General features: G+C 35.2%; 4 protein-coding genes across 7 annotated transcripts in view; all 4 read left to right on the plus strand.

Moving 5' to 3' along the window:
* The window catches only part of LOC127495739 (zinc finger protein 436-like), an 83,947-nt gene extending 75,047 nt beyond the window's left edge, over positions 1 to 8,900 (plus strand). The window contains exons 1-3 of one of the 2 annotated variants that reach the window (XM_051862963.1): positions 6,552 to 6,796; positions 6,948 to 7,174; positions 7,495 to 8,900. In XM_051862963.1, coding sequence (XP_051718923.1) covers positions 7,090 to 7,174; positions 7,495 to 8,504 — 1,095 coding nt within the window. In that variant the 5' untranslated portion in view covers positions 6,552 to 6,796; positions 6,948 to 7,089 and the 3' untranslated portion in view covers positions 8,505 to 8,900. Of the gene's footprint in view, positions 1 to 6,551; positions 6,797 to 6,947; positions 7,175 to 7,494 lie in introns of those variants that run through there. The other variant, XM_051862962.1, reaches the window with a different exon arrangement.
* The window catches only part of LOC127495752 (gastrula zinc finger protein XlCGF8.2DB-like), a 65,808-nt gene extending 53,546 nt beyond the window's left edge, over positions 1 to 12,262 (plus strand). The window contains exons 2-3 of the mRNA XM_051862998.1: positions 9,880 to 9,997; positions 10,299 to 12,262. Of these exons, the coding sequence (XP_051718958.1) occupies positions 9,913 to 9,997; positions 10,299 to 11,305 (1,092 nt within the window). The 5' untranslated portion in view covers positions 9,880 to 9,912 and the 3' untranslated portion in view covers positions 11,306 to 12,262. The remainder of the gene's footprint in view (positions 1 to 9,879; positions 9,998 to 10,298) is intronic.
* The window catches only part of LOC127495755 (zinc finger protein 239-like), a 62,032-nt gene that overhangs the window by 34,056 nt on the left and 9,465 nt on the right, over positions 1 to 18,511 (plus strand). The window lies entirely within an intron of this gene.
* LOC127495737 (gastrula zinc finger protein XlCGF8.2DB-like) lies at positions 2,013 to 5,169 on the plus strand. 3 transcript variants are annotated; one of them, XM_051862955.1, is made up of 4 exons: positions 2,013 to 2,123; positions 2,969 to 3,201; positions 3,553 to 3,590; positions 3,697 to 5,169. In XM_051862955.1, exons 3-4 carry the CDS (start codon positions 3,569 to 3,571, stop codon positions 4,788 to 4,790), a joined length of 1,116 nt encoding a protein of 371 aa, XP_051718915.1. In that variant the 5' UTR covers positions 2,013 to 2,123; positions 2,969 to 3,201; positions 3,553 to 3,568; the 3' UTR covers positions 4,791 to 5,169. The 3 variants fall into 3 exon arrangements, with proteins under 3 accessions (XP_051718915.1, XP_051718913.1, XP_051718914.1); XM_051862953.1 differs by lacking the exon at positions 3,553 to 3,590; XM_051862954.1 differs by lacking the exon at positions 3,553 to 3,590 and having other exon boundaries at positions 2,045 to 2,123; positions 2,972 to 3,201.

The raw sequence follows: 18,511 nt of genomic DNA on the forward strand, positions 1-18,511 counted from the left end.
GCAATGCTATTGAAAATCTCAAGATCCATAAAGGTACTAAAAACATATTTAAAACAGTTCATGTGAGTTCAGTGGTTCTACCTTAATATTATAAAGTGACGAGAATACTTTTTGTGTGCCAAAAAACAAAATAACAACTTTTCAATAATATTGTGATGGGCCGATTTCAAAACACTGCTTCGGAGCTTTACAAATCGAATCAGTGATTCAGAGCGCCGAAGTCATGTGATTTCATCAGTTTAGCCGTTTGATAGGAGATCCGCATCACTGATTCGATTCATAAAGCTCCGAAGCAGTGTTTTGAATTCGGCCCATCATTATATTATTGAAAAGTCGTTATTTATTTATTTTCTTTTTTTTGGCGCATAAAAAGTATGGAATGTTTTCATCAAAAACCTTAATTTCTTTTCGACTGAAGAAAGAAAGACCTAAACATCTTGGATATGACATGGGGGTGAGTAAATTATCAGGAAATTTTAATTTGAAAGTGAACTAATCCTTTAAAGAAGATTAAGGAAAATTGTACAACACCGTGGTACAACAAGCACACTCGGGCCCTTAAGAGAGCAGCCAGAAAAATGGAGCGCAGCTGGAAGACAACAAAACTAGAGGTTTTTTCGCATATTGTGGAAAGAAAGCATTTTTGCGTACAGAAAGGCCTTAAAAACTGCTAGATCTGCTAATTTTTCAAATCCCTTAGAAGAAAACAAACACAACCCCAGGTATTTATTTGATACAGTGGCTAAATTAACGAGAAATAAAGCTTCAACTTCTGATGTTTCCAAACAGCACAGCAGTAATGACTATGAACTTCTTTACTTGCAAGATTAATAATATTAGAGAGAAAATTATAACTAAGCAACTGTCTACTACAGTATTGCGGCAGACAGTGCATCAGGCTATAGTGTCCTTGACGAAAAACTCTATTCATCCACAGGAGAGGAAGAACCGTCTAAACTCCTCAAATCATCAAAATCAACATGTATGTTAGACCCTATACTGACTAAGCTACTGAAAGAGATGCTTCCAGAGGTCATAGATCCTCTTCTTAATATCATTGATTCATGTGACTAGGATACCGAAAACATTTAAGCTGGCTATTATTAAACCTCTTATTAAAAAAACACAACTTGATCCTAGAGAATGAATCAATTACAGGCAGATCATGAATCTACCTTTTCTGTCAAAAATACTAGAAAATGCAGTATCATTGCAACTATGTTACTTTTTTAGAAAGAAATGGTATCTGTGAGGATTTCCAGTCAGGATTTAGACCGTACCATAGTACTGAAACTGCTCAATGTTTCAAATGATTTGCTCTTATCATCAGATCGTGGTTGTATCTCTCTACTAGTGTTACTGAATCTCAGTGCTGCTTTTGACATTATCGACCACAGCATTATTTGAATAGACTCGAAAATTATGTTGGCATTAGTGGAATTGCTTTGGCATGGTTCAAATCATACTTATCTAACAGTTATCACCAGGGTGAATAAATATTATAGTAATTTATAGTAAATACTATTGTTTTTGAACCATACTATAAGTACTTGAATTAATTTGCTGTGGTAATTCTATAGTTGCTGTGGTAACATAACAACTTTAGTAATATAAACAAATTACTTTTCCCAATACTGTACTAAGTTTTCTAAAACTATAGGGTACTACAATATACACTACAGTTTACTATAGTAAAAACTAAAGTATACTACAGTATTTATTACAGTTTTTCAATTCACTATAGTTAATACTACAGTAGCCTATGCTGTAACATTCATTAACAAAGTGTTGTAAATACTATAATATATATGGTATACTATAAATTACTATAGTATGTTTTCACCAGGGCAGTTTGTAGCAGTAAACGAAGAGATGTCATACCGATCACAAGTTCAGTGTGCAGTACCCTAAGACACAACCTGCATTGTAAAAAGCGCTATATAAATACAGGTGACTTGACTTGTGAGTCATCGAGCGCCACCTGGAGGAAAACAAGCGACTAACGTTTGCTGCTCAGTGACTACGGTAGGTGTTTACGACAGTTGAGAGAGCGTTTGGGGCAGGGTGAGATGAGACGAGATGAGAGAAAGAGAACGAGGAATGTAAACAACAACAACAACTAGGTAAAACCGATACTTTAAATAATAAACGCTTTAAATAATATATAAGTAAACAACAACAACAACAAAAAAACCGTTGTCTAAAACAGATGGTTACCGTTTACAAACATTCGCGTTCAACTATGTGATTTTTTTTTCACTTTGTTGTGTTTACATGTTAGCAAGTTGGTTTCAGTGCCTTAATATCTGAGCTATTTCTATTTCATTCCGTTTTGCAGTGTCAGCTTTTACCAACTGCATAACTGTGTAAATAAAAGGCAATGTTTCGAGCTTCACTAATCATGCATTCATTCATTCATTCATTCTCTGTATTTATAAATGTTTGTTTCTATCAGAATATCAACTTTGAATGTCCTCTTTCATCATTATTAAATTAATTTTATTTTGAGTTATATAACTAAACTAAATTCACTGCTATGAATGAACGAATGAACAAATGAATTAATGGATTCATTGGGTGACACTTTAAGGAGCCCTTAATATATAATTAGGGTTAGGGTTTGATTTAGGGTTAGTTGCTTGTAATTATGCATAATTTACTGTTATTACTTTAAATAAATACATGTAATTGGGACACTAAAATAAAGTGTTAGTGTTTATTACAATCCAGTTTGCTGTGTTCAGCTATTTAATTTTAGTGAAAGATAAAATAAAGATGCTATCAGCACAGCATATATTTTATTTTCGACATACAAAAGCTTAATAAAAATGAAGATCTAATACAATTACATAAGACGGATAAAACTATGAAATACAAAATAAATAAACACAAAATAAAGGAATCAATTAAACAGAAATACTAAACATGTGAATCAGTTTTATAAACATCTATTGTTTTTTAACTTCAGCAGGTCTGTTTCTTCAAGCAGCACAGGATGTCATTCATTACTGACTTCCAGCCACAACAATTCAGCATATGCTGATAATACCCCATCATTCTACAAGGGAAAAACAAAGAAGTAACAACTGCAATCTGTCTGACATATTATGGTAAAGATGGAGTTTGTTAAAGAGGAGATTGAAGACATGAGTGATCCAGAACCATCCAGAATAAAACATGAAGATACTGAGGAACAAATAGGTTGGTGTCCATTCTTGATTCTTCATTATGACAGCTTTGGTGAAATCATGAGCAATATAGTATAGTAAATGAATAAAGAAATGCATCTAAATGATCACAACAGTTGTCAAACACAGAACTAACCATTGACACATCATAGATCTGATACTTGTTTACTATATTTGATGCAGTCTATGTATGTGACTTTGTTTATATATATAACTCTAAATTAAATTTGTTGATATATAAAGCAATTAGATCTCATCACAAGACATGGATTCATTTAGATTTTTTTTATGACGCCTTTATGCCTTTATGAGGTTTATACATAAACCTCTCAGGTTTCATTGAAATATCTTTGTGTTTTCAAAGATGAACAAAAAATCTTATGGGTTCGAAACTACATGAAGGTGAGCGATTGATGACAGTATTTTAACTTTTGGGTGAACTATCCCTTGAAATCAGGGTTTACTTGAATTTTAAATTGATTCTAACTACTTAATATTTTTATTTTAGACTGGATGGAAGCGATGGAGCAAAGACACAGACTGAATGAAGTGGAGGAGAAATGTGACTTAAAAACTCAAGGAACAAACGCCAAAAAGCCGCACGCCTGTGCTCAGTGTGGAAAGAGTTTCAGACAAAAAGGAAACCTTAACACCCACATGAGAGTTCACACTGGAGAAAAACCGTATACATGCACTCAGTGTGGAAAGAGTTTTACTCAAGCATCAGGTCTCAATAATCATCTGCTCCATCACTCTGGAGAAAAACCATTCAACTGTGATCAGTGTGATAAAAAGTTTAATTCGTCATCAAATCTAAAAAGTCACCTGAAAGTTCATTCAGATGAGAGGCCTTATATGTGTTCTTTCTGTGGGAAGAGTTTTTCACGGCTGGATGGTTTTAAACAGCACCAGAAAATGCATAATGTAGTAAGAGATCATGTGTGTTGTGACTGTGGGAAGAGCTTTACTACACCTACTCAACTGAAACGGCACCAACTAATTCATACTGGAGAAAGACCTTACAAGTGCTCCGTTTGTGACAAGAGATTCAATGTGTCTGGAAACCTGAAAGTACACGAGCGACTTCATACTGGAGAGCAGCTGTACAACTGTACTTGGTGTGGGCAGAGTTTCAAATCTTCCAGAGGTCTCTGTAATCATCTGCGCATTCACTCTGGAGAAAAACCATTTAACTGCGATCAGTGTGGTAAAGACTTTAGATCATCATCACATCTGAACAAAGTTTATTCAGATGAGAGGCCTCACTTGTGTACTTTTTGTGGAAAGAGTTTTTCATGGCTGAACAGTTTTAAACTCTACCAGAAAACAGATAATGGAGTGAGAGATCATGTGTGCTTTGACTGTGGGAAGAGCTTTACTGCAGCTGGCCAGCTTAATCGGCACCGAAGAATTCATACTGGAGAAAAACCTTACAAGTGCTCATATTGTGAGAAGACTTTCACTCAGTCTGGAAACCTGAAAGCACATGAGCGAGTTCATACTGGAGAGAAGCCGTTTTACTGTACTGATTGTGGAGAGAGTTTCACCCAATCAACGACTTTAAAGATTCATATTAAAAACCATTGTCATGTGTCACACTGAGCAAATATTTATCCTCAGATCTAATGCGTTCAAGAAAATCATTTGAGATTCAGTATATGGAGTTATTAAATTCAATTAAATGTGTAGTTGAACTAGCCTTGCTGTGAAATACAATGAGATTTATGGATGTGTTTCTATCTTGGAGAGCAGCAAAAGTGTGTGATCACTGTAATCTCTGATCCAAAATTAAAAGAGTCCGGAAACAAATGTAACAAAAACCAACAAACAGCCATTTATAAGTATAAAACGATTCCTTAAATTTGAGATTTAACTTTAATATGGAGTTTTTGAATCATGTTTTTTATAGATTGCCTACACATTTCTCTTCAATTATAGGCTATGTATAATAACAAAAATAAAATGACTATTTAACTGACAACATGTTTGTTTTTGTGTGATTTTAAGTAATGTGTTATTCCTTTAATATATTGTAGTCTGATATTTGATTCTGTTCAGAGGTGGTAATAGATTTGATTTCACAAGAGATGATCTTGTAGTTCAACTCAGCCAATTTTCAGAAGATCTCAGGCATGACAATAATAAATGAGGTGAAAACAGCAACAGTTCAATTCACATTTATTTGTATAGTGCTTTTCATGATACGTATCGTTTCAAAGCAGCTTTACAGAGAATGCATGTTAACATTACAATTTAGAGAATGCAGTTAGCTAATAATGTAATAATTTAGGCAATTTAATTTATAATCACTGTTAGCAGTTTGATTGAAGGTAGAAGCAAAGAGCTCCTGGAAATAATGAATTACATATTAACAATAATTAGGATATATAGAAGTCTGAGATGCGACTGAATCAGTTGTGAACACAAATTCGGGCACTGGTAAGGACAGTAAAGACCCTGGCTCACTAAACATTTTAGCCCGTTTTAGCCCTGATGAAGGCCTGTGTGCCGAAATGCATTGGTGGTGAAATAAACAGTATTTTTAAGCCACACTGATTATTTTGACCTCTCTATTTCACAAGTGTTGCTGGTATTGTTCATTAAAATAAACAAACGTTTTTTCCATCCATGCACCTTGGTAATTTTGTGATGTTGCACCTCTTTTTAGGACTTTTAAGGGAGCAAACATTTCAGTGCACTGGAAGGATTTTGCGATTGAGACAGCTCTTAAAATGGCTGACTCCCTGATCAGTGCCCTGACTACTAAACTAGGGAGCTGACTGAGACGCACCCTATGTGTTTACGCGTTTTGGATGTGTGCGCATGCACAGAAAACAGCGCACAAGTACTGAACTGAGTTCTTTCACGTCTTGCTTTGAAATGGTTAAAATCACTTGAATGGAAAAACTTAAAAACACGTTTTCTCCATTATGATTAATATGCTTATATCTTGTGTGAACAAAGTCTAGACATGCAAAACTTTCTATAGCATGCTTAGTTTATGTTTAGAGCAAAATCTGAAGAAACGGAATCTCGGATTCTTTTGCCGCGTAACGCTAAATGCAGCTTTAAAAAGTCTTTAACTCGATCTTTCTCAATTTTCATCGGATTGAAATGCTGAATAACTAATGTAACAAATGCACTGACAATTTAGTTTTATCTAATTTGAAATATGTGAAATGCTAATAGATCTATAAATGTTAATTTAACGTTTATATCCCAGTAATAATGAAAACATATTCGTCAAATTGCCTGATATGAATATATGTGTGGGTGTGTTACTAATATCCAGTAGGTGGCAGCAATACGCTAAAGAGTTTGCTTTGCAAATCAAGGTTGCCAAGTCCGCGGTTTTCCCAGTGTTGGGTTAGCTAGAGCCATTGGCCTGTTTTTTTGTTCTGTTTTTTATTGGCAATTTCGCTAGTTCTGGCAACCCTGTCAAATCCAAGGGAACAAACGAAACAAGCAGAAGAAAGTAGCACGAGACACGAGTGCTGAAAATCTCAGCGGTTCGAGCTAAAACTGTCGCTGAATGCCGTATATTTGCAGTCTGTATGTGGGAGATATTCCTAATTTACATATTTGGCCGATTCCGCTCCAGAGTTGATGTAAGTACTAACGTAATGAAATGCATCATATGCCCTGTTTTAGCATTGTTATTGCAAATAAAACCATACAAAATACCCTGTGTACGCATAGGTTTCATTGTATTTTAAGTATTTCTATTTAAATTCAGTAACTTCTTTTCAAATTTGCCAGATCTGGTCTTGTTTGTGTTGGAATCACACATGATCACAACTCCCACAACAATTCACCAATAAATACTGGGAATATTCACATCATCCTACAAGAGGAGGACAAACTCCAGGTGTAGCAGCTGAAATCTGTGTGACTGTTAAAGATGGAGTTTATTAAAGAGGAGATTGAAGACATGAGTGATCCAGAACCATCCAGAATAAAACATGAAGATACCGAGGAACAAATAGGTTGGTGTCCATTCTTGATTCTTCATTGTTGACTGCTGAAAAAATAATGTTACCAAGATTAAGTTAAACAGATTTAGTTGCTGTAAAATGCACAATGTAGGGATGATAAATAATATCTAAATAGATCATAACCTTGCATAATAGCAATTGTCATGAACATTTTGATTGTATTACCAAGCAAATGACAGAACTAACCTTTGCCACAACAAATATCTGATACTTTATACAGATATCTGATCTCTTTTGTGTTCTGCTATTAAATCTTGAATTTTCACATTTATCCTTCTTAAACTGATTCTGACTTAATATGTTTATTTCAGACCAGATGGAAGTGATGGAGCAAAGACACAAACTGAATGAAGTGGAGGGAAAACGTAACTTGAAAACTCAAAGAAAGAATGCCAAAAAGCTGCACACCTGCACTCAGTGTGAAAAGAGTTTCACATATATATCTGGACTCCAAAATCATCTACGGATTCACACCGGAGAAAAGCCATTCAACTGTGATCAGTGTGGTAAAGATTTTAATTTATCAGCAAATCTAAAAAAACACCTGAAAGTTCATTTGGATAAGAGGCCTTATGTGTGTTCTTTCTGTGGAAAGAGTTTTACACGACTGGATCATTGTAAACTGCACCAGAAAACACATGATGAAGTGAAAGATCATGTGTGCTTTGACTGTGGGAAGAGCTTTAATAGAGCTGGCAATCTGAAACAACACCGAAGAATTCATACTGGAGAAAAACCTTATAAGTGCTCATATTGTGACAAGAGTTTCACTCTTTCTGGAACCCTGAAAGCGCACGAGCGAGTTCATACTGGAGAGAAACCGTACCACTGTACTCAGTGTGAGAAGAGTTTCAAAAGTAAAATTGCTCTCGATAATCATCTGCGCGTTCACTCTGGAGAAAAGCCATTTAACTGTGATCTGTGTGGTAAAGGATTTAATGTATCATCAAATTTAAAAGAACACCTGAAAATGCATACAAATGAGAGACAATATGTGTGTTGTTTTTGTGGAAAGAGTTTTAAATGGCGGAACTCTCTTATACTGCACCAGAAAATACACACCGGTGAGAGAGATCATGTGTGTTGTGACTGTGGGAAGAGCTTTACTGCATCTAGTCATCTGAAACAGCACCAAAGAGTTCATACTGGAGAAAGACCTTACAAGTGCTCATATTGTGACAAGAAATTCTCTCAGTTTGGACACCTGAAAACACATAAGCGACTTCATACTGAAGAGAACCGCTGTACTCAGTGTGGAGAGAGTTTTCTATTTTCATCAAGCCTTCTTATTCATATAAATAAATATCATAATGCATTATAACTTCAATAACTAACTTTAATTTTTTTTGCAAATACAGTTTAATTTTGTGTGAATTTGTTGAAATGCTCTGAGAACTATAAAGACTTGAGAGTTGAAGCTTCACCAGTCAACAACTCTTACAGTAAAAGTAATTTTTATGCAGTTTTGTATATTCTGTTAGGCTGGGTTGTGTCTAGAATACATTAATGTAATTTGCTTTTCACTAATTAGTCTATTAATGTGTTCTACAGTATATAGAGATCTGAAATAAGAGGATATACATCTTGTTTTGATTGAGCCATTATTGACTGAGAATGAATTTAGTTTCAAACAATACTGTACTAAATAAGTTTGAGATGTACTGTATTATTAAAATGATACCAGACTGAATGATCAGGTCTTGTATCATACAAAGAGGTTGGTGTCCTGTTTTATCCGTCATTATTGACTGTTTAAGAGCAATGAAGTACCAAAGCTTCAGTTCACCAGATTTGGTGGCTGTAGTTAGAAAATAAGTTAAAACGGCAAACAAACTGAGAAATACAATTATTTTCTTTATTTACTATTTAAAAGATTCCAGTAAACTGTAAAGTCTCTGTACAAATAAACTAAAACTTTAAAAAAGTTTTAGACTGTGCCTCCCACACTATTTTGCACTAGCCTACATTAAAACTATTAAATAAACTTAATGTACTATATATATATATATATATAATTAATTTAGATATACTTATTATTTTCATGGATTCAATTTAAGCATCATAAGATGTAGTGTATATATATATATATATATATATATATATATATATATATATAAACGTACAAATGTAACATACAAAAGAAGACTAATTAGGATGCAAGCATGTACAGCTGAAAAACAAGAAGGTGACTAGACTGTCGAAGCCATTATTATGATTATAGCGTATTTTTTGCATTATACCAGTGCAGCGATGTGATTTGCTTAAGAATGTGCGGCCCCTTTAAGAAGTCGTGACATCGCTCGCACTGACTGAGGATGCGCAGAAGAGAGTAGTTCAAGCTGAACGCTGTTGATAACTGATTAACGACCATTAAAAAAAAAAAAGACTTGGCGAATATTTTCGCTCTTATTTCCAATCTGCATGTGAGCAATGTTCCAAATTTAAATAGTTTGACGTTAATCGGCTCTAGTGTTTAACTATTAATGTAATGAAACGCATTATGGGCCCTGGTTTAGTAATAAAATTTTATATAAAACCACACCAAGATACTCTCTTTCTAGGACGAAACGCATGTTCACTTAATTGTAGTATACATTCAGTATCTTCTGTCTGAATTTGGCAGATCTAGTGTCCCTCCCACAACAATAAATACTGGGAATATTCACATCATCCTACAAGAAAAGGACAAACTCCAGGTGGAGCAGCTGAAATCTGTGTGACTGTTAAAGATGGAGTTTATTAAAGAGGAGATTGAAGACATGAGTGATCCAGAACCATCCAGAATAAAACATGAAGATACTGAGAAACAAACAGGTTGGTGTCCATTCTTGAGTCTATATTGTTGACTGCTTTGGTAGATGTGAATTACTGAGCAGAATATTAATGATAAATGATACAGAAATGCATCTATATGATGATAATCGAGTAGTTGTCAAACACATTTTAATTGTATTAACAAGTGAATGACAGAACTAAGCTTTGCCTCATCAAAGATCTGATTCTTAATAATCACACAGACAGATACCTGATCTCTTGTTTTCTGCTAAATGTTCACTTGAATTTTCACATTTACCCTACTTGAACTGATTCTAACTACCTAATATGTTTATTTTAGACCAGTTGGAAGTGATGGAACAAAGACACAGACTGAATGAAGTGAAGAAACATGACTTGAAACCTCAAAGAACAAAAGCCAAAAAGCTGCACACCTGCTTACAGTGTGGAAAGTGTTTCCAAAATGAAGGAGTCCTTAAAAGACACATAAGAGTTCACACTGGAGAGAAACCGTTTACATGCACTCAGTGTGGAAAGAGTTTTCCTGGTGAATCAGGTCTCATTTATCATCTGCACGTCCACACTGGAGAAAAACCATTTAACTGTGATCAGTGTGGTAAAGATTTTATTTCATCATCAAATCTAAAAACTCACCTGAAAGTTCATTCAGATGAGAGGCCTTATGTGTGTTCTCTCTGTGGAAAGAGTTTTTCACGACAGGACAGCTTTAAACTGCACCAGAAAACGCATAATGAAGTGAGAGATCATGTGTGTTTTGAGTGTGGGAAGAGCTTTAATGCAACTAGTCAACTAAAACAACACCAAAGAATTCATACTGGAGAGAAGCCGTACCACTGTACTCAGTGTGGAGAGAGTTTCAGATGTACCAAAGCTCTCAGTAACCATCTGCTCTGTCACTCTGGTGATAAGCCGTTTAACTGTAATCAGTGTGGTAAAAATTTTATTTCATCGTCATATCTCAAAAAACACCTAATTGTTCATAAAGGTGTTAAGCCTCACTTGTGTTCTTTCTGTGGAAAGAGTTTTTCAAGGATGGACAGTTTTAAAGTGCACCAGAAAACACACGATGAAGTGAGAGATCATGTGTGTTGTGACTGTGGGAAGAGCTTTACTAAATCTAGTCAACTAAAACAGCACCAAAGAATTCATACTGGAGAAAAACCTTTCAAGTGCTCATCTTGTAACAAGACTTTTGCTCGGTCAGGATCTCTAAAAGTACATGAGCGAGTTCATACTGGAGAGAAGCCGTACCACTGTACTCAGTGTGAGAAGAGATTTAAACATTTGTCAAGTCTTTACAATCATATGAAAAAATGTTGCAAGTGAGCATAATTCGTTTTCATGTCAAATACATTCAAGTAAACGGTGCGAGATAAAATATGGAGTTTATCCTAAAAGCACAATATCAGTTTAATTTTGTTTTTGAAAAGCTTGGAAAACTAGAAAGACTTAAGAGTTGAAGCTTCACCAGTCAACAACTCTTACAGTGTAAATAAAATCAGTTCTTTCTTGAATTAAGCCGGGTACACACTGTACGATTTATAATAGTCCTTTACAATTTTTGCTTGTCACACTGTATGAACGTGATCCTCATGTCACACTCTCAGCTGTCAATTATGTCAGACTGTACGACAGTCTGTGTTTTACATCATCAACCCATACGCGTTCGGTGACTAGAAGCTGCATTACACGCAGGACTGAAATGGTGGCAAACAAAGAAATCTCGAGCATTAATTTTGATCATGGCTTGTCTTGAAAAACAAGTTAATTTGACAGTCGTCGTAAGAGAAGTCTGTGTGCCACATCTTCTGACACTGCCAGAATTTTGTCAGAGGTAAAAATTTCATCGCAACGGTCATTAATTGGCTGTCGGTGAACATGTCAAACTAAAGACTACAGATTTTAGCCAAGGATTAGAGGAATCCTTTAGTATCTTCAAAATTCGTCTCAAGACGACCAAATCATGGTGAAAATCGTGCAGTGTGCATCCGGCTTTACAAATATTCAAGTCATTTACTTATTTACTAAGTGTACTATATTGCCTTCTGATAGCACATGTAATTATGAGAAATAAAACAGAAACAACATCTTGTCTTGATTGATCTATTTAATGAACACAGTTTTAATATAGTTTTAATCACATTAATGAGTTTAAACATTCTGTCTTAATACGGTGATAAATATGTTTGGGATGTACAGCATTATTGTAAACCAAATGATCAGGGTTGTATCATACATTGACTGCTTACGAACAATAAAGTACTGAAGCTTCAGTTCACCAGATTTTGTGGATGTAGTAAAAAATAACAGAAGCTGTAAAATATTCAACAATAAACAAACTGTTGATCCATTTGCATTATTTACAGGTCCAATGAGCAAACCTGTGATGATTTTTTAAAATATATTTATATGATGTAGGAACAATACAAAACAATCAACAAGCAAAAGTGCTGGGGCCTCATTTAAAAAGCGTGCATACACACAGATTTGATCTTATAGTGTGTGTACGCTTAAATCCATGCCAACGCTCATATTTATAAAAACGGTCTTTGACGTGGAAAAGTGCTTAGAGCCATGTCAGGGTCTGAGCAGATGTACACACTTTTCCTGGTCAGATTACTGCAGGTTTTTGGAAATCTATGCTATTCTTGCAGCTCGCCAAGGATTTGGACGATGACTGATGATCTTTTATATGTAAATGACATTAATTAGGTGTCATTTAAAATGCGTGCAAGTTCAAGATCATTTGCGATTTAGAGATTTCGCATCTGAAAGAGAGGCGTACGCTCATTTTCTGTGTGTACGTTAATTCGATGAATCACACATACGCACGTCAGAGAAATGATTGTAAGACAAATTTAGGATGTTTTCTGCGCAACATTTTATAAATGAGGCCCCTGTTTTCCCAAATATCAGCACCTGGCCTACTGACCATTGGGAGCACCGGTGAATCCCCCGGGGCTTGGCAAATAATTTGGCCCACTTCCCTGTTTTTTGTTTTTTAAATTATTATTATATATTATTGCCTGCCCAAAGTACATAATAAGTGATAGTTTCAAATTTGGCATTCAATAATAAATCATGAAAGCACATTGTATAACCTGCATCAAAGATTCTCCAAAAAAAGATTATTGGCGCCCAATTATTTTATATAATTCAGATCATAACTTGTAGATTGAAAATAGATTGAAACCATGCTTAGAAGTGATTGTCTGTTTCCCAGTCTGGCTTTATGAAAGGTAGGCATATAACAAATGATATTTGGCTTGTGTTTGATATTTTAGATTATAAGGAATCGATCAATGATAAAGCATTTTTTTGTTTTTAGACTTTTATAAATCCGTTCACACACTCATGAGTTTATGTTTAAATCTTTGTGTAGGTTTGATTTAGAGGTCGGCCGATATATCGGGCCGATATTTGTCTTTTTTTAATATATCGGCATCGGCCGATATCCGTGTTTAGTAGCGCCGATTTAAAGCCAGGCACGTCCGCGGGCAGCCCTGTGTTATTGGTGCGGTGGAATGTGCTGCTGCCACCGCATGTGAATTGAAACTTTTGGAAGATTCAACAGCAGTCCTGGGAGATAAAGGTAGCCTAAGGCTTAAATTCTGATATTTCAAAGTCCTATGGCCATATATTTACTGTATATTACTAGTAAACTATGAAGTGTTGCTTAACTTAGTGAAAGAAACAACGGATAGCATAGAACCGTCGGGAACTGGCATAATGCTACAGCTGGTTGAAGGTTCGCTTACTTGTAGTTAACTTTAAGGACTGTAGTCCAAAACTACCAGCAGCTTGCTTGCTAACATATTAGCCCCAATGTTATAAGTTCTGTTTTATTTTTCCTGTATCGGAGTCGGAGAATTTCGGCAGCTCTCACAAACACTGCAGCGTGATTGAGGGCTACGTTACTCCGACAAATATTGGCAATATTAAGAGGATTTGGCATTTCCAATTAATGTAAGCCTGTTACATTCTTCTAGTCTATTATTATTACTATTAGGTAAGCTACTTTTATTATTAAATTAATATCATAATAAATTTGCCCCGCAATAATTTCACAGCGCATCACCGCATAACTGACGTGCTGTGAGGATAATAAAAGATTAGGCTATCAGCTCCTCTTTGAAAAAGTTTTAAACATTTTGTAGGTCTATTATACAATGAATTAGACCTATAATTAAAATTATTAGGTCTATAATATTTCCTAACACTGCAGTCATAAATGAAAAATAAGAGCAGCTTTAGGCTACTTCACCAACAAAAAAAAACAAAAAAACAAAAAAAAAAACAAAATAAAAACAAGCTGTTTAACACGAAATACTATTCTTCTAATTTTTTCACTATGTACGGGCCACAAAGGAAATTATGGAATAAATTAAGACAGTTATATACCGTTATCAGCATATTATGTTGAAATTCGTCTCTGAGAGAACATGCTCCGTTAATGCAGCGTCAGGCAGCTCCGTCACTTTTACTTTCACTTTGAATACTGACCGAGGTTAAGCTTTTACCGGCATAACTTTTCCGCAAAGTTTGCACGTTGCTTCTTGTGTGATATCCATTGGCTCCTTTTCTTGGTTGAACCCCCGCGGATTTGCGCTACTGCGCAGAAGTGTATGACATTTGTTCGGAAGCATGGTTTGATGCAGACAATAGCCGGGTTTCCATCCAACTTGCAATAATGAAAATTCAGCTCAAGAATATGCGCATCTGCGTGTGTTTCCATCAACTGTGTAATGCGAAATGGACATCAGCCTAATAAAGTGATGTGTTCCGACCACTGACTATATAAATATGTCGCACAGTTATTATCCTCATTAAACCTGTCTAACGTTAACCGTCAAGAATGTCAGAAGTCACTAAGAGTTTAGCACTGTCCTTGCATACAAGGCTGTGCAACATGACAAAGTTTTTAATTGATTTTTATTTATAAAGTTGTATTTATTTTATTTAAATGTATATTTAAGTTTACATTTATGTTCCAACAAACTTGAAAAATTCAGCTTGATAAATGCTCTAAAACTTTTATGTAAATCAAGTCAGTGTTCAATAAATGATGTTAAGTTTAGAAATGTTGTGCATCCACTTATTATTAGTGTGACATTTTAGCATGCAAATGAAGGGGAAAACTTCAAGATATCGGCCCAAAAAATCGGCAGCACATATCGGCCATCGGCTGACCCTGACCTCTAAACATCGGCATCGGTTATAGAAAAACCCATATCGGTCAATCTCTAGTTTGATTTCGGCTTTTCTTAAAATAGTTTACTTTTTGTCGTTTTCTCTCCAGTACAAACACACAAGTGCATCATATTCAAGTGTGACGCTCCATCCACATTGGGGACAAGTGTAAAGCTTTGTCTAATGTGAATACATGTGCTTGATAAGATGTGGTTTTTGTATGAATCTTTTTCCACACTGATGGCAGGCAAATGGCTTTTCTCCGGTGTGAATTCTTGTGTGTTTCTTCAGATTGTCCTTATGTGCAAAACCAATTCCACACTGATGACATATGAAAGGTTTTTCTCCAGTATGAACTCGCTCGTGCACTTTCAGATTTCCAGACAAAGTGAAACTCTTGTCACAATATGAGCACTTGTAAGGTCTTTCTCCGGTATGAATTATTTGGTGTCGTTTCAGTTGAGCAATTGTAGTAAAGCTCATCCCACAGTCACAACACACATGATCTCTCACTTCATTATGTGTTTTCTGGTGCAGTTTAAAACTCACCAGCCATGAAAAACTCTTTCCACAGAGAGAACACACATAAGGCCTCTCATCTGCATGAATTTTCAGGTGGTTTTTTAGGTGTGATGACAAGATAAACTTTTTACCACACTGATCACAGTTAAATGTTTTTTCTCCGGAGTGAATGCGCAGATGATGACTGAGACCGGATGTACGAGTAAAACTCTTTCCACACTGAGTGCATGTATACGGTTTTTCTCCAGTGTGAATTCTTATGTGTCTGTTAAGGTTTCCTTTGTGACTGAAGCTCTTTCCACACTGAGAGCAGGTGTGCAGCTTTTTGGCTTTTTTTCCTTGAGTTGTGAAGATATGACTTTCCTCCTCCACTTCATTTAGGTCTTGTCTTTGCTGCTTCACTTCCAACCAGTCTAAGATAAAAATATTATGTGGTTAAAATCAGTTCAAGTGATTTAACAGCAGCAGAAAGCAAGGTATCTGTATGCAATTATCAAGTATGAGACAACAAAATTATATACAAGATTATGATCATTTAAATGCATTTTCTGTCATTTATCATCTATAAACTACTTATTATTTCACAGCCACCCAATCTGTTGAAATGAAGCTTTGTTAATGTTTCTTAGAATTAAACAATGAAGAATCAAGAATGGACACCAACCTATTTGTTCCTCAGTATCTTCATGTTTTATTCTGGATGGTTCTGGATCACTCATGTCTTCAATCTCCTCTTTAATAAACTCCATCTTCACTATATTACAGCACACAGAATTCAGCTGTTTCTGCTTGGATTTCTCCTGTTATTTCTTCTCAGGGCGACCATCTTCTTCTATTACGTTTTATGATAGTTTATAAACCGCTTTAAGGCACATTTGCGCCCCCTACTGGAGTATTGAGTTTGGAAAAAGGGAATAATGTAATTCTGGCCTGCTGATTTTATACTTTTGATTTCTTCAAGGCATTATGTAGGAGAATCTAAAGCAGAAGCATAATTGCATATTTAGACAAAGTAATACTGAAAAAAAAAACTTAAAAAAGGCAATATGCTGATTCAGGTTACACGTTTTGGATTAAAATGATCCCGAATCAAACAATAAAACAGTAGTTGTTAAATAGGCTATCAAAATTGTTTTATATTTGCACACGCAACTTTATGCAGCGGACAAGATGTTTTATTTCTCATAATTTGATGTACAATCAGAACAATATATAGTACACATTAATAGACTAGTCATAAGCAGATGACATCATTGTATCCTAGCCACACAATGTAGCCTTAAAAAATTTCGAATAAAAAAATATAAAAAGTACCTTGTGAGCTTTTTCGGCAAAATGTTTAGTATGTGTATTTTGCGTTTTGAATTACAAGGACATCGGCATGTCCTCATTGAAAGGGCAGGGTTGACGGCCTATATAAATCATGGAGAAATGCCATATCCTGTATAAATGCTATATTCCTTTGTTTGGAGAGAGATTCTCTGGAATAGATGGGAACTCTCCTGGCTGTGATTAAAGCTTTGAAGGACAAAAACTGGAGTCTCTGGTTATTGCTGTGAAGCAAGTCAGGTTAGGGAACACTAGGTTTTTGAGGGTCAAGACGTTGACCGAGATATTATTGAGTGTCGATTTGAAGACGCTCCGAGTACTATTGAGTGTCGATTTGGAGACGCTCCGAAAGAACAGGAAATTTATTGAGTGTCGATTAGGAGACGCCCCAGGAACAGGTAAACTTGAGTCAGGTGCGTCTTGGAAAATCTACCACAGAAGTTACCAAAACAGCCGTTTGTTATGTTAGTTCATTTTTCAATAGTGTCTGTAATTATCAATGACAAAATTATTCACATCTGTGTTTGTTTTGACTTTTGAACGAATTGGCTGGATGAACGATTTAAGTGGCTCACTCATTAAAACAGCGAATCGCTGCCGCCTACTGGCGGTTTCAATATTTAACATAATTTCTGAAACTTGAGTTATGTTAGAATTTGATGAATGATTATACATAAATTTCATAAAGTTATGAAGTGTATAAGCTCAAAATAAATGTCCCCTTTCATATTTGTATATGTTGAATTTGTAATCAGTTAAGGCGTGTTCATTTTGACTCATTTTAATCAAACGATCTATTGATCATAAATGCTTGTAAATAGATAGATAGATAGATAGATAGATAGATAGATAGAAGAAATAAATTATCCAATAACACTACTCATAAAACTCATATTATTTTTTTAATAAAAAAAAAAGGCAGCATACCAACGTTTAACCCCCCAATGTTCAAACCAAATCTACACCCTTGGACTAGAGAAATTAAGGAAATGCACATACACAGCAAAATCACCAGAGTTAAATCAACTCTGCTCGGAGTACATAAGGTCCCTCTCTAAATAGTGTTAAAGTAACACTGAAGCAGAGTTAAAGTTAATGAGATAATTAAGCAATTAATTAAGTGATGTTTGAGCGTTAGTGATGAACACCTGCTGTTAACAAGCAGAATCACTGAAGAAAAGAGAAACAAGAACTACAACTGATTTTAGCCAGTCTTAAATTAAATCAACTGAAGATAAAAGACATTATATCTCTCAAGATCTCAGCAGAGGATGATTATCTTTTCTTCAGTGATTCTGCTTGTTAACAGCTCTGCTTCAGTGTTAATTTAACTATTTAGAGAGGGAAGGGTAGTTTCAAGCAAAATTAAGTACATCATATTACTTTAATTTGTATTTTTTATTTTATTTTACTGTCATATATTCAATAACACATGCTTCACATCAACAGCTTTATTCAGGTTTCATCTTTTACATTTCATAGCTGAACTTC

The sequence above is a fragment of the Ctenopharyngodon idella genome, chromosome 15 (genome assembly GCF_019924925.1).
Source record: "Ctenopharyngodon idella isolate HZGC_01 chromosome 15, HZGC01, whole genome shotgun sequence".
Classification (NCBI taxonomy): domain Eukaryota; kingdom Metazoa; phylum Chordata; class Actinopteri; order Cypriniformes; family Xenocyprididae; genus Ctenopharyngodon; species Ctenopharyngodon idella.

What these genes read in the sequence shown, in the direction of transcription:
- LOC127495737 (XM_051862953.1), top strand. Translation starts at nt 3,108, where the DNA reads ATGGTAAAGATGGAGTTTGTTAAAGAGGAGATTGAAGACATGAGTGAT. An exon ending in AGATACTGAGGAACAAATAG is followed by an intron (nt 3,202 to 3,696) that starts GTTGGTGTCCAT and finishes TTTTTATTTTAG; the next exon opens with ACTGGATGGAAGCGATGGAG.